At 41.8% G+C, this 16,732-nt stretch overlaps 1 protein-coding gene across 5 annotated transcripts in view; it reads left to right on the top strand.

Moving 5' to 3' along the window:
- The window catches only part of RASGRF2 (Ras protein specific guanine nucleotide releasing factor 2), a 179,979-nt gene that overhangs the window by 133,162 nt on the left and 30,085 nt on the right, over positions 1 to 16,732 (top strand). For all 5 annotated transcript variants that reach the window (XM_053291216.1, XM_053291215.1, XM_053291219.1 and 2 more), the window contains exon 17: positions 2,178 to 2,267. In XM_053291216.1, coding sequence (XP_053147191.1) covers positions 2,178 to 2,267 — 90 coding nt within the window. The remainder of the gene's footprint in view (positions 1 to 2,177; positions 2,268 to 16,732) is intronic.

Genomic DNA, 16,732 nt, shown 5'->3' on the forward strand with positions numbered 1-16,732 from the left:
TCTGTAATATTTTGAACAAGATGTACCTTTGTTCGAGAAAAATATTGACTTGATTTTTATTCCTGACAGATTTTCACGAACCACACTGGGGTCACTGCATATAATGGTGAAATGTATTATGCCAATTTTTTGTTAATGGAAATATTTGTTCCTACATGTGTGGCACTGAAAATGTACAGATGGTATCCTAATTACTCATTACAGGATGTGATTAAATTGCTTAACTAGGAGCAATTGTCTTGGTAGATCTCCAGCAGAACTGTCCTATCACCAGATGTCCAAGAATGCAATATTCTAACAATCTGATCCTGAACACATCAGCTGTGATCTAGCAATTCGAGTGCATGCTCAGAAAGTAGAAGTGATTTTTGCTTCTTGTTCGCTTTGCTATTTTTGTAACATCCAAAGTGGCTCTTTACATCACTCTCTGCAATCACATATTTGAGAGCTTGTGCAACTGACTGTGGCAAACATTTTAAAAGTTCAACATTGTACATTGTAAAAACAGAGGACAGAAAGTGAGATTCACTAGGGCTTCCTATTCCCTCTGGGTCTCAAACAGCCAAAACCACTGTAAGATACTATATTACCTGGGCCAGAAACAGTTTGGACCTGTTTATCTTGGCAGTCGTAGACTTCCAACTATATATAGGGTGGGTTTTTTTGTAATTAAATGCGGCAACTGGAGGTATGGCCTGATTTGGGAACATAGGTTTGTGTCCTAAGATCCACAGGCACAAGGAAGGTTGCACAAGCAAAATTATCTGCCCCTTCTACCCACAGCAGCCTTCCAGACTGCCCCCAAAGCTGCTCCCTAGAGTCAGGGACCACCCGGACAGGGTGGGATGGAGTTCCAGGAGCTTCAGGGAAAATGGGAGGGGGCATTTTCCCCACATTATTAGCCAGCTCCTTCCGTAAGCAGAGCTCAATAAAAAAGTTCAATAAATTAAAAAACAACAACATGCCTCTACCTAGTTTGGAAGGATTCTCCCCCTCCCCCATTCTCCATTCCACTCCTTTCCTGATGGTACCCTGGCCCTCCGGAGTGATTTTTCAGGCAACTCAGAGAGTTGCTGTGGAAAGGTGAGGATGGAAAGTTGGCTTGCACAGCTTTCCTTCCTAGGATCCAACTTGCAGTGATATGGGTGTTGCAAACAGAAAACGGATTTGGGTACTGCAAACAGAAAACTGACAAGGATAGTGTCATGTCATGGGCTCTGAATTGGTTTGGCTCTTTTGTATGTTTTGGTTGTTGCTTCCCTGCCATTCCCTCAATTATTGAACCTCTGAGGGGTTGTGTGAACAGAAAGGCACTTCTGCTCGCAATCATGGAAAGTGCAGTTTCTGCCAGCTGACTCCTCTATCAGCAGCCCTCCATATCGTATGTTACTCCTGACTCTTATAATCTGACTCTTATAATCAGCTTTTCAGGGGGCACTGGTGGGCGGGGGAGGGCTGCAGTATGAATGAAGGAGTGGGAAATCCCTGTTCTGTGGGTGAAGAACCTGAGGGTCTCTGGAGCCAAGCCATAATGAATACTTTTATACATAGGGACATAGGAAGCTGCCTTATATCGAATCAGACCGTTGGTCCAACTAGCTCAGTACCAACTACACTGACTGGCAGCAGTTTCTCCAAGGTTGCAGGCAAGTGTCTCTCTCAGCCCTATCTTGAAGATGCCAGGGAGGGAACATGGAACCTTCTGCATGCAAGCATGCAGATGCTCTTCCCAGAGTGACCCCATCCCTGAAGGGGATTATCTTACAGTACTCACATGTAGCCTCCCATTCAAATACAAACCATGGTGGACCCTGCTTAGCAAAGAGGACAATTCATGCCTGCTAACACAAGACCAGCTCTCCTATATTCACACTGAAGATGGTGGTACTCTGTTTTCAAGGAACGGGTCTGCAGATCATGGCCCTAAATTTCAGTTCCTAGAAAGAGTGACGTTCCTGGATGGTGATTATACTGTACTAGTAAGTAACGTTCTGAAAGACAACATTGAAATAGATGTTACTTATTGCTATGATTAGATAGTAATGGTCCAATATTTATTTCTGTTTCTTTACAACCTATTCTGCTTCTTTCAGCAAAGAGGTACACATACATAGGTCGTTCTGTTTTCAATTTCCTTTTGCCACCAAGTACTAGTTGTTCATTTTCCCTCTTTGCAGTACAAACAACTGACAACAGTCATTGCTCCGTTTCTCCTGCTTCTGCTTTTGCCATTGCTACAGCTGCAGCTGGACATGGAAGTCCGCCAGGTGAGCCTTCCAGTGCAAATAATTAAATTTCCCTTGCAAACAAATGGGCCCTAAGCCTAGTTGTAAAAATTTCTGCCTTACTTGTGTGGGATATTAATCACTATGGTCAAAAACTGACATCCAGACTAATGGTGCATGGATGTGCCAGGATTTTCTATAGCATGAGGAAGATGGGGCAATTTTCAGCAATCTCCCCTTCTCTCTGCAGTGCCCTGTGCCTCGTGAACTATGCCTGAGAATCCCTCAACCCATAGTCCATCATGGCATAGTTTCAGGAGGCACAGGTGGCTGTAAAGGGAAGGGAAGATTGTTGAAAGTCACCCTCCCTGCTAGTGCAAGAGATACTTCCTGGGTGACTCTGGGCCAGTCACTTTTTTCTCAGCCTAACCTACTTCACAGTTGTTGTGAGGAGAAACTTAAGTATGTAGTACACCACTCTGGGCTCCTTGGAGGAAGAGCAGGATATAAAATGTAAATAAATAAATAAAATAAAATAAAATCAGTGCACTGTGAGTCTGGATGTCAGCCATAGTGTAAATGGTGCCAGGACTGTAGCCATACACTTTGTGCGGAGGGGGTCTAATGGGGTGGTAGATCATTACAGAAAAACCAGAACACAAATGCATGTTGCCCAATATGTTAAAATTTATTTAATTATGTTATTTCTTTGTGGGCAGTTGAGTAGAATACTGCCTGCACATGTTTTCTTACATCTTCAAATATGAAAGATCTAGAGACTTACTTGTTAAAATAAAAACAAAAAACGTAGGGAGGGGGCCTGGAATTTCTTCAGGCTTCCCATGGCTGCAGCTCTACATGGTGCTATTGACTGAATAGTTGAAAGCACAACTCCAGCTTTGTGATGTTGTCTTGCCGTTCAGCATATTTAAATTTCTTGATAAACAGATGCATAATGTTTAAGGTGGTAACATTATTTAACAATGTATTATTGTATGTTATTTATAAAGTCCCTAAAATGATTAAGTGCTGCTGAAGGATTTTTTAAAATGCTAATATTATAATGCCCTTATACAAATCTATATACATTTGGCCATATTTGGAGTACTGAGTGCAGTTTTGGTTACCAAATCTTAAGGAGGACATTGTAGATCTGGAAAAGGTGCAGAAGAGGGCAGCCAAGACGATCAGAGACCTAGAGCACCTTCTAGGCAAGGCTACGGCATCTGGGACTTCTTAGTTTGGAAAATAAGTGACTATGGGGAGACATGATAGAGGTATATAAAATTATGCATGGAATAGAGAGAGTGAACAGTGAGAGGGATTTTTCCTCCCCCTCTTAGAACACTAGAACCAGGGGTCATCCCATGAAACTGAAGGCCAGGAAATTTAGGACCAACAAAAGAAAGTACTTTTTTACACACCGCATAATTAATCTATGGAATTATCTGCCATGGGATGTGATGATGGCCACTAGCTTGGATGACTTTAAAAAGGGCTTGGACAAATTCATGGAGTACAGGTCTATCAATGGCTACTAGTTGGTGGCTATAGGCTACTTCCAGCCTCAGAGGCAAGATACCAGTTGCAGGGTAGCAACAGCAGGAGAGAGGGCGTGCCCTCACCTCTTGCCTGTGGGCTTCTCAGAGGCATCTGGTGGACCACTGTGTGAAACAGGATGCTGGACTAGATAGGCCTTCAGCCTGATGCCTCAAGGCTTTTCTTATTTATGTTCAAATTTATAAATTAAGTAAAGCATTTTAAAATGTGGTGCGGGGATCTATAAAAATATTGTCCATTAAATGACAGTATGTTGTGTATACAGGGAGCCACTGTAAATTTTCAGACAAACATATTCTGGAAAAAATAAGCATGAAGAAATACAGCTGTTAAGTTGTAGGTGTAAAATTGTATAGTAAGCATGGTGTATCTGTTAATTAATTATACTATAGTTTACAAACTTCCATTTATCACACTGTAACAGTTACTTCCATTTATCACATTGTAACAGTTCACAATGTACATGCTGCTCCATTAGATTAGACAGTTCCATACACACGCATGAAACATAAGCCTAATTAAGTGAGGCTAAGTAATGATATGTCTATAATTAGCATAATAAATTTCCTCATAATTTTTGTTAGTATCGTTCAGTCTCTTAAGTTGTGACCTGCAATTGCTGATCAGTAATAATTACAACCTTTAGCTAGTTCCCTGATGTCATAATGTTTCTGTGCGTGTTTGCCTTTTTGGTACAAACACTGTAACTGCAGCAAGGGCCTTACATGTTTTTGTATAAAATTACACAGAGGTATCCTTTGAATAGAATCATTGGAGATTTTCTAGATAGACCTCTTAGCTTAATGTATTGCTGCCAAGTGCATCCAGAATGCTGATCTTCCAAGCACTGGCAGCTGCTGCTTCTTGGGGTCGGGGGCACAAAGAGGAGGGAAGGGAGCCAGGGGTAACCATAGGTGGGGCTAATAGTAGTCAGGTCCACCCCTGTGTTAAAAAGAAGTGAATCACCAACTCATGGTTTTCTCCATCTGTAAAGTTCTTTACTTGTTTCAACCAAAATCTTCATCATTCACACCAATGTTTGGCGCCTGGCCCCGCTACCACAAATGAAGAGCCTCCTCTGCTTCCAAGAACATGATGTAGAGTTATGGAATGCAGATTAATATTTTGCAGCACTTTCAACATCCTTTAATCACTGAAAATATATTGCATATTTTGCTTTGCAGTTGCTTTTTAGCCTATTGCCTACTTTGTCCTGTTCCTTGGGGACCTGTCTCCAGTTTCTTTGTCAGACTCTCCAAAACACTTATCCTTCTCTTCCCTAGGACATGCAATGACCCACATATTCTATAGTGTTATGTCAGCATTTCTGATCAGCCTTCACTGTTGCTAAAGTTGTGTGCCCACATTTCAGGAGCATAACTGAGAACAATGTAAGTTGTACTTCTGAGTGCCAGTGCATAACTTAAAGTATTTGCACTCTTGCACAAGACCACCAGTGCTTCTGGGAATCTAAGGAAGCACAGGACAATTGGAAATGCCAGTGTAACACTGCAGAATATGTAGGCCACTTTCTCTCAACCATAAGCTCTGTGGGTACTTTTGAGCCCCTTCTTCCTTATCTCTTCTGAGAACATTGTTTCTACACAGCTTGGAATATTCATGATGTGGGCTGTTTGCACCAGCTCATTCAGTTGATGTTTCATTGCTGCATGTGCAAATGAAATAGATCACAGTTAATTTTGTTTCTCCAACTGTACCACTTGATGTATATACAGAAGAGAAAATTCATTCCTCTTTTATTTAGTCATTTGATTCATGAGAGTTCTTCACACAGCAGACTTTACTGCAAGTTTTCTGTGAGACTTTACTGTGAACCTGAAGTTGTTCTCAAAAAACAACGCAAAAAGTTGGGTTTTTTTACCCCGGATGTAAATTGGGCTACACTCTAATGCGCAGTAAATTGTGTGCAGGTTTATAAGACTATACAGTAGCACATGCTTAATTTTCCTGTTGAAATAAATGGGACTTACAGTTTCTAACTTTAACTGAATCCTATTCATGGTCTCTAAGTGTGGAGCTGCCATCTATACTTTGCAGTCAAAGGACAATTTAATCCAGCATTTGGGGTCCAAATCCTACATTGATCTGAGTTTGGCCAAATTTCCCCATCCCTAGCTCCCAGCACGATCCCCTCCAAATTTGGGAGGTGAGAGGCTAGAGAAGGAAGGGGAAATTGATGAAAATCATGCTCTTCCTCTTGCTTGAACACTAGGTACTGAAAGCAGAAAGTGGGGAATGAATATAAACCTACATGTCCAAGAAAGACCAGTAGAATGAAATTGAGGCTTACAATGTTGGGCTGGGGCGGTGGAGGGAAATGTCTGGTAGCTTATGTGTAAATGAGATAACAGCTTGTGCTTCTTAAATATAGTGTGGCAGGGCTTTGGATCAAAGGAAGAAGTCACAAGTTTGGGGCAGTATAGACATGTATTAAATAAATAAATAAAATAAAGAAGAATAAGGCTGTGCTACAGAATTACAGTTAGTAGTGTTGAATTCCCAATTTATTACTATCTGCATGCAAATTAAGGAAAATATTTCCCAGGTTTTGTGGGGAGTGGTGCACAAACAAAGTTTTTGTGAAGACCATCTGTAGATGGATGTTGAGAGTCACGAAGCTGCTTCAGTCCATATGTCTTTCCCTCCTCCTTCCTCATAATAGTCTGTCCATCACAACATGGAACATGTTCGCATTGTGCTGTGTATTGTCTTGTCCCTTCCACCAGCAGTCGATGGTGTGAAGAAGGGACAGGCAGAACACAGTGCAAGGACATTTCATCAAACATAACATCTCAATCCTTAGAGTGACCAGTCATTCCAGAAGAAACATGAAGATATGTGAGTTGCTTATTCCTCACTGCTCTTGCTTTTTCTGGATGGGGGAACTGTGCTGCTTGATAGTATCCAAGTCTTGTTTCCTTGGTTTCCAGATCTACTTCCAGAGAGAGGTTTCACTGTCCCTGAGCAGATAGTGAGGCTATTCACACACGTGTGCAAAACTGGGCTAAGGGAGCCCAGACTGGTTTTGCACACTTGTGTGAACTGCTGGGATTGGGCCGATTCCGGCCACTCCACGGTGGCAAACCTGCCTAAATAGCCACCCTATAAAACAAGGTTAAGGGAGCAAATGTTCCTTTAACCTTGTTTTTTGGATCATGTGGCTGCCACACTGCAGGAAGCCCAGGGAGGGGAGGGGGAATCCCCATGATGCACCGCACACTCTCACGGTACATCCTGGTAGTTCCGGGAGTCGGGATAAAATATCCCAGACCTCCGAACCTCCCCACTGCCCCGGTGTGTAGGTAATCGTCTGGGTACGCATGGAGTGTGCCCAGCAACAACAGCTTGATCATCTGCAGGGAAGATAGGTTTAACCCACGTCTCCCGCAGACCACCCTCTAGCCCTTCTCATGGTTCGTGAGAAGAGGCTCAATATTTTACTAAGCTTTCTGCATTCAATATGAGGCATTCTGAATTGTTATTCCTTTAAGAGCTGTGCAACAGAGAGATTCTAGGCTGGTGTAAATTGTGCTACTACTACACAATTCAAGTAGATACTATACCGGGTGATATTCTCTCTTCTCCGCAGCTATCCAAGATACAGTAACTCTCTCCTTCTTTCAGTCTGGCACACCTGGACTGTGCACAATCTGTGTTTTCTTTTGAGAGTATGGCAGTGTTTCCACAATTAAGACTGTAATTCCCCACTCATTATCATCTCAATCCTGGCTTTTCCTCCCTAATGCCTTTCCATCAGAAATTTATATATTTATTAATTTCCCCCCAGAAGATTATCTTTGCTTGACTGTCTGTGGCACCAATAACATGCTGAGAATTAATTTTCAGTCTTTTGTTGAATTGTACAGCCATGCACATTATTCCTTCCCCCTCCTCTTTCAATATTCACGAACTCTGTGATGAATTTGAATAAGATTCTATTTTTGTTCCTGAATCAAGAGCTGTTTTGAATCTAACAGAACTGTTGCTTAGCAATTCTGTCAACTGGCTGGGCATATGCTCTCCTTCAAACGGAGGCAAACCTCAATGTGCAGTTATGCAGTTACCTTGTGTTAAAATGGTAATTATTTAAGAAAGATAAAATGGACCTCATCCTGTTAATAAATAATAAAATATCTTCTGTCCGATGAATTTAGATGTCATCACTATATGTGTACAAAGTAAGAATGTTCCCTCCAATGTGCATCGTTTTGTACTTACTTATGGCACAGCGCTGATATTTTCACCTGAGTAAATGAAACTTGGTCTGTTCATAATAGTTTCAGCAGTAGCACAATTATATTTTCACTGTAAAACTTTCTATAGATTGCTGTACTTCCATAGACTCCAACTGTCCCTAACTGCCAGGGGCAGTCCCTGTTTTCTGGAAACAGGGACTGTCCCTATTTCAAGATATTTTCTATCTGTTCTTGGTAAATCACTGTTCCATTGTTGTTCCTTCTTTGCCTCATGGGGATGATTTATTCAGGGCTTTTTTCATGTGAGTTTCTAGAGTTTCACCTTACAGGATTCAGCTCAGAGTCTCTGGAAATAAAATTTCTAAATGGGTGGATGGATTTATCTTGTCTCTAGTGCAAGCTGCCCTACTAGGTATCTGAATTGTCCAGCTGCTTCTGGGATTACCCAGGCCATTCAAGTACCTAGTAGGACAGCTAAAGAAAAAAAGCCCTGTGTTCCCTCTGGAATGAAGATAAAGCCACATGCAGTCTAGGCTCATCCCCTGCCCTTACTCAGTAAAAAAAATGAGGCGTAGAGGGCGGTGGGAGGGTGTCCAACAAAGATGTTGGAGTTCTGACAGAGTTCCAAAATAAAAGCAATATCCTTCCCAACATCTCTAACTGTGGGAGTCTTCCTGCTGTTATTGGGGGAACCTCTCCAACAACACTCAACAGAGTATTGGTCTGTTGGATCAACGTGACTGTATCACCCTAGTGTGTATACCATATTCAGAAGGATAATCTAGCCAAATCTAGAAAGATAATCTAGCCAAACCTAGAAGGATAATCTAGCCCAATCTCTAGAAGGATAATCTAGCAAAATCTAGAAGGATAATCTAGCTCAACCCCCTGCTAAATGACCAAACCATCTACATTAACCTGCACAATCTATTTTATAGTATATAACAAGCACAGCATGTGACCAGCAGGAATATGCCTACAACACAGGTAATTCTAGGAAGTTTTTCACACCTGGCTTTTAGTTCGCATCTCCTCCGGAATGGAGGTGTGTGTTCACATATCAGCAAATTTTGTTGGAAATTCTCTGTGGTGAGAGAATCCCTTTCTCATTATAGCAGAGTGCACAGAGGCACAACACAGCGGATTTTGTTAGGCATGCGTGTATGCTGAGAGTAAAGTAACTTGGAGCCAATTCATAGTTTCAAATCAATATATAAGGCATTTATTAAGGAACTCCATTCTAGATAGGAAAGTGAGGAGTTAGGATCTCTAATCTATCTATCTAGCTGGATGCAGATGGATTCTGCATCTTCTCTGCACACATGGTGCAGGGAGAGAGGCTTGCCATGTTGCAAGGTAGAAGGGCAGGTAGGGAAGAGAGAGAGAAAAGGAAGTTAGTCCCTGAGATTAGCAATCTACATATCAAAGGGATAGCATCAGAGCAGTGGAGAAGTGATGACCAATGTCTTGACCCTCTAGCCCTCTGACTTACTAGTCTATCCTCCACTGTCTGAGACAAAGAGACAGTGCAAAGTCCTTTAACTTCCAGCAAATTTACCCTGAAGTCCCTGCAAGCTATCAGGGAGCACTTCACACACAATTTGAGTTTTTCATTACACGTTAAGCGTGTAGCTCAATTTACATTCAAGGGGAAAAAATCCCCTTTTTTGTCAATTTTTGGGGCCACTTCGAACTTCCAGTAAAGCCTGCAGTCTGGGAAAGCTCCTGGTGATTGATCCTAGTTGTCAAGCCATGTAGTTCAAGAGAAGCCAAACATTCCATAGGGTATCCAGCTTATTTCGGCCTGTGGAAAAATTCCTTCCCAATCCAAATGTTGGGAGAGATCCAAACCTGCCTCACACACACCAGAAAGCACTTCCACTAACACACAGGGAAAGCAATAAAAATGACTTCTGATGGCACCCCCTTATACTTTATCGATGCTAATCCATAAGGTCTCCCCACACGGGGAGAAGACTTTTTGCAGGTGCACACAGGGCTGCCACTTTTGAAAAGGAGCTGCTTGTGCCAGAGCAGAGCAAAAACTAATCCACTAAATCTGCCAAACAAAAACCCAAGCATCATAAAAACCTGAGAAAAGAAAAGATAATTCACTCTATAGATAATCATAAATATGAAAGCAATAGAGTCTATTAAGCATGACAGATAGGCAAAGTCTTGCTACTGAATAATGGTAACCAAATAGAACAGACAGTGTTTGACTAAGAAAAACAAATAAGGTTATTGAATCAATTTGTGAGAAACAACTTCACAGAGAAAAATATATTAAAGCACCCATGGTCATATTTTCTATATGGTCCAAGGTTGTGCATCAAAAAGGATGCTGAAAAATAAAAGATTTAAAGTAGAGGGAGCTATTTATGCTTATATTTCAGGCCAAAGACTATTTCAGGCCAAAGACAATATTTTGTCAAATTCTTCAAGTCTGAGTAGTAATATTCAGGGAAACATCAATGATATAATCTATTATGTATTTGTTGGTTTCTTAGTTGGTTGGTTATGCAAAATAAAATCATACTTCCCAATGATGAACATATACCAAATTTTGCATGAACAGTCCTGCCACTGAAATTAGCTGAATGCACTACTTATTACTTGTGATGCGTATTGTGTGCATCATTCTTACTTGGGGCAAAAAACTCCCAACTTCACATATACACTGATGGGATCTGAGCTGTCAGTGACTCACCAGGAGAGAGATCTTGGGGTCATGGTGGAAAGCTCATTGAAAGTGTCGACTCAGTGTGTGGCAGCGTTTTAAAAAAGGCAAATTCCATGCTAGGGATCATTAGGAAGGGGATTCAAAATAGAAATGCTAATATCATAATGCCCTTATACAAATCTATGGTGCGGCCACATCTGGAGTACTGCTGACATTTTTGGTCACCGTATTTTAAGAAGGATATTGTAGAACTGGAAAAGGTGCAAAAGAGGGCAACCAAGATGATCAGGGGCCTGGAGTACTTTCCTTATGGCTACAGCATCTGGGGCTCTTTTGTTTTGAAAAGAGGTGGCTAAGGGGAGACATGATCGAGTTGTACAAAATTATGCATGAAGTGGAGAGAGTGCACAGAGATAAATGTTTTTCCTTCTCTCACAACACTAGAACCAGGGGTCATCCCATGAAACGGAAGGTCAAGAAATTTAGGACCGATAAGAGGAAGTGCTTTTTTACACAGTGCATAATTAATCTATGGAATTTGTTGCCATGGGATGTAGTGATGGCCACTAGCTTGGATGGCTTTAAAAGTGGCTTAGACAAATTAATGGAGGTCAGGTCTATCAATGGCTATTAGTCTGGTGGCTATGGGCCACTTCCAGTCTCAGAGGCACTATGTCTCTCAATATCAGTTGCAGGGGAGCAATAGCACAAAAGAGGGCATGCCCTCACCTCTTGCCTGTGGGCTCCCCAGAGGCATCTGGTGGGCCACTGTGTGGAATAGGATGCTGGACTAGATAGGCCTTGGGCCTGGTCCAGCGGGACTGTTCTTATGTTCTTACTGTTCTTATGTTCTTATACAGGGGAAAGGTTTGATTTTTTAATTTTATTTTTAGGAGGAATTCTGGATATAATATTTTAACTGTTGTTGTTCTCAACAGAATTTTAACACTCAACAATCAGATCAATAATTCCAAACTGGCACAATACCCAAGAACAGCAAAAGATTTTTCTCAGATTCAAATTTACCATATATGCTAGTTATTCAATAGAATACATGTTTGAAGTTGAAATCCCACAAATTTCAAATTGCCCTTTTACTTCCCTTTTGCAGGCACACGTTAGTGAGGATATCAGTGTCAGTCACTGTGTGTACAGAGACAGATTAAAAATATATCATTTTTATTACAAATAAATAAAATGAAAACCAAATATACAGAAGGATCAGATTCTTGATGTCATGACATGAAAATATAAATATACGTATGATTGAAATCATAAATATAGGAGAGATCCTTTTAGATCTCTCAGCGGCTTTTGATACCATCAACCATGCTTTCCTTCTGGTTGGCCTGAGGGAGGTGGGATTGGGTGGCACTGTTGTACAGTGTTTTTGTTCCTACCTCTCTGGTAGATTCCAGATGGTGTCACTTGGAGACTGATTCTCTACAAAGTGAGAACTAAAGTATGGAGGTCCACAAGGCTCCATACTGTCTCCAGTGCTCTTTACCATCTACATGAAACCAATGGGAGAGATCATCAGGAGGTTTGGTGAAACTGTTATCAATATGCCAAAACTATTTCTCCATATCAGCCTCATCAGGTAATGGCATAACTTCCCTAATGCCTTCCCAGAGGTGGTAGTGGGCTGGATGAGGAATAACAAACAATCCAAATAAGATGGAGGTACTGACTGTGGGAGGTCAGGACCTGAGAAATAGTTTAGATCTGCCTGTTCTGGATGGGGTTACTCTACGTACCTGAAAGATCAGGTACGTAGCTTGGGAGTTCTCCTAGATCCAAAACTCTCTGATTTCTCAGGTTGAGGCAGTGGCTAGAAGTTTTTTTAACCAGCTTCAGCTGATACATCAATGCCCATTTCTGGAGGTAAATGAACTTAAAACAGTGGTGCATATGCTGGTAACCTAGACTTGACTGCTCTAATGCATTTATGTGGGGCTGCTTTTGTACATAATACAGAAATTACAATTGGTACAGAATGTGGCAGCCAGACTGGTCTCTTGGACAACCTGAAGAGAGCAAATAACGTGGATTTTAAAATAATTGCACTGGCTGTCAATATGTTTCCATGTGGTTTGTTTGTTTGTTTGTTTGTTTGTTTGAAATATTTATACCCTGCCTCTCCAGGGTATACCTCTGCTTGAGGCAGGTCACAACATTAATAAAATAGATACAATGTAAAACAAAAGATTAATAAAGTTAAACAGGTTAAAAGACTAGGCTAAAACCACATTTTAAATTACAATTTTTAAGCAAAATTTTCAAATTAAAAGTTATTAATAAAAAGCTAAAAACTGAAGACTATAAAAATGATAGGTTATTCACTATAAAAGGCTTCAATGGCTTGGGTCCAAGGTACTTGACAGAGCACCTTCCTTGTCCTGAATCCAGCCGTCTATTGTGATCATCTGGAGAGCCGGTCCTTCTCTGAAGCTGCCCAGGGCTTTGGAATGTATTCCCTGTCAAAATAAGAGCATCTCCATCTCTGATTGCTTTTAGGAAGACCCTCAAGACACACTGTTTTCTCAGGCTTTTAACTGAAATTAATTTTGAACTGTTTAATTGTTTTTTTTCTCATGAATTTTTTTTTATTCTATGAAATTGTTTTATTCTATGAAAAAAAAATTTATTCTATGAAATTGTTTTAATTGTTTTTACTGTTTTATATTTGTTGCGTTTTAAATTCTGTACACTGCCTAGAGATGCATATATCAGGCAGCATATAAATACGTTAGCTAGCTAGCTAGCTAAATAAATAAATAAATAAATAAATAATAAAACCTCTCTCTTTCTCTCACCCTCTTTTGAGTTTGCAGATTTCCCCCAATTTTTGCTTACCTCAAAAATACCCTGTTCTACTAAAAAAAATTATCCGAAACAGTTTGCAGAGGCTTAGTATATAAACCATTGTGACTTAAATGCTGCAATTAAATAGCTAAATGAACAATTTATAATAGACATGTCGAATGCTTTTTCCCAGGGGATAAAAGTACAGAAAGTAGATATTTAACAGAGAAATGTTTCCTAGGTTACACTTTATTTGCTAAAACAACTGCAATGTTTATTATTTATTTATTTAACATATTTGTATACCACCCAAATCTTATGTCTCTGGGTGTTTTACAACAAGATAAAAACAAAAGTAAAACATTCGTTAAAAACAAAAACAGGAAATTTAAAACTCAACAATTTAAAATTTTTTAAACAATATTCTAAAAACAACATTAAAACAATCAAAATAATATCAGTTAAAAGCCTGGATGAACAGATGCGTCTTTAAAGACTTTTAAAAAGGTGTCAGAGATGGGGAGGCTCTTATTTCATTTGGCAGCACATTCCAAAGCCTCGGGGCAGCAACACAGAAGGCCCGTCCCTGAGTAGCTACCAGACGAGCCGGTGGCAAATGCAGACGGACCTTTCCTGATTATCTCAATGGGCGGTGGGGTTCATGACGAAAATGTTCTCTTAAATACCCAGGGCCCAAGCTGTTTAGGGCTTTATAGGTTATAACCAACACCTTGTCTTTTGCCTGGAAACATATCAGCAGCCAGTGTAACTCCTTCAGTACAGGAGTAATATGGTCTCTCCTAGATGCCCCAGAGACAAGCCTGGCTGCCTCATTCTGGACCAACTGTAGTTTCCGGACTAGGTACAAGAGCAGCCCCATACAGAGCACATTGCAGTAATCCAGTCTGGAGGTTACCAGCAGATGTATCACTGTTTTGAGGTCGTCTATCTCAAGAAACGGATGCAACTGGCGTATCAGCCAAAGCTGATAAAAGGCACCTCTGGCCACTGCCTCAACCTGGGGCACCAGGGAGAGGCTCGGATCCAGAAGCACCTCTAGACTGTGTGCCTGTTCCTTCTGGGGAAGGGTGACCCCATTCAGAACAGGCAGATCAAAATCGTCTCTCGAGTTTCCACCCCGCACAATGAGTACCTCCAACTTATCTGGATTCAGTCTCAGTTTATTATCCCTCATCCAGCCCATTACCACCTCCAGGCAGGCATTTAGGGAGGTTATGCCCTCTCCCGATGATGCTGACATGGAGAAATAGATTTGGGTGTCATCAGCATACTGATAGCACCCTAAACCAAATCTCCTGATGATCTCTCCCAGTGTTTTCATGTAGATGTTAAACAACATCAGAGACAATATGGAACCCTGAGGGACACCATACAGAAGTTTAGATTTTGAAGAACAGCAGTCTCCAAGGGACACCATCTGGAACCTGCCCAAGAGGTAGGAGCAGAACCACTGCAGAGCAGTGCCTCTCACTCCCTACCCCCTCAGACACTCCAGAAGGATACTATGGTCTATAGTATCAAAAGCCGCCAAAAAATCCAAAAGGACCAACAGAGTCACACTTCCCCTGCCCATACCCAGTTGGAGATCATCTGTCAGGCCGACCAAGGCATCTCCACCCCATAGCGAGCCCAGAAGCCGGTTTGAAATGGGTCTAGATAATCAGTTTCCTCCAAGTCTGTCTGGAGCTGGGAGGCCACCAACCTCTCAATCACCTTGCCCAGCCACAGAAGGTTGGAGACAGACCTGTAGTTACTCAGCCCTGAGGGATCCAAGGTAGGCTTCTTCAGAAGCGGTCTAATAATTGTCTCCTTAAGACTAGGAGGCAACCTACCTTCCCTCAGAGATTCATTTATAATCTATACCAGGCCTTCTACAACAACCCTCTGCCAGATAATATAAGCCATGTTGGGCAAGGGTCAAAAGGACAGGTGGTGGGCTGCACCGTTCCAATCAGCTTGTCCACGTCCTCAGGAGTCACAAACTGGAACTGTTCCAACCTAACCACATAAGAGGAGTCGCTGGATACCTCCACATAAGACACTGAAGTAATTTTGGAGACAGAATCTAAGTCAGCCTGAATATGAGAGATTTCCCCCACAAAGAATTCATTAAACACAGCAGGTAATCGATGGTTCCAGATTCTGATTCAAGTGAGGAGGGGCACATGTTAGCCCTCTCACAACCCTGAACAACTCAGCCAGATGTGAACTTGCGGATGCAATACGGGCAGAAAAGAATCGCTTCTTTGCCACACATATTGCCTGAGCATAGGTTTTCGAATAAGCTCTATGTTGCAATCTGTCGGATTCAAGCCGAGTTTTTCTCCACCTGCGCGCCAGTCATCTACCTTGCCACTTCAGCCTCCTTAGTTCTTCCGTATACCAAGGGGCCAGTTTTGAAGCAGGTTGGAGAGGACATTGGAGCGATCGTGTCTACTGCCCCAGTGAGTTTGCTGTTCCAATTCTCTACCAGGGCATCAACAGGATCACTGGCAGAGCCAACACGAAATCCCTCCAAGGCTTCTTGAAATCCTATGGGCTCCAATAACCTCAGGTGAACCATCCTAATAGGTCCCTTGCCCCTGCGAAGGTGGGGTGTGACTGTGAGTCAAACCTTAACCAGATGGTGGTCCGTCCATGACAATGGGGAAATCACAGGAGTCCCCACCTACAGAACACCACCCTGATCAGAGTGAAAGAGTGAAAGACCAAATCAAGTGCATGACCTGCAATGTGCATAGGTCCCGAGACTACTTGAGATAGGCCCATAGTCGTCATGGTCACTATGAACTCCTGAGCTGCCCCGGACAAATTGGTCCTGAAATGAACATTGAAGTCCCCCAACACCACAAGCCTGGGGGACTCTAACACCAAACCCGAGACCAAGTCCGTCAGCTCAGTTAGGGACTCTGTTGAGCAGCGGGGCGATCGGTACACCAAGAGAGGCCCCAGTCTATCCCTGGTCCCCAAACTTAAGTACACACATTCGATATGGCCTGACACTCTAACAAGGATCCTGGTAAGGGAGATATTATTCTTATAGACCACAGCCACTCCACGTCCCCACCCCCGGTCCCTCACCTGCTCCTCAACAGAGTTGTTTACTTTGCTGTCTATGGGCATTTAGTCTCTAGAATTTGTTGAATCTGAAAGTATGTTTGAGATAGTATGTCACATACGTGCAGGATTCCCCTATACAAAAGGTTTGGGGAATTTTTTGG

This window comes from Hemicordylus capensis, chromosome 2, assembly GCF_027244095.1.
Source record: "Hemicordylus capensis ecotype Gifberg chromosome 2, rHemCap1.1.pri, whole genome shotgun sequence".
NCBI classification, from domain to species: domain Eukaryota; kingdom Metazoa; phylum Chordata; class Lepidosauria; order Squamata; family Cordylidae; genus Hemicordylus; species Hemicordylus capensis.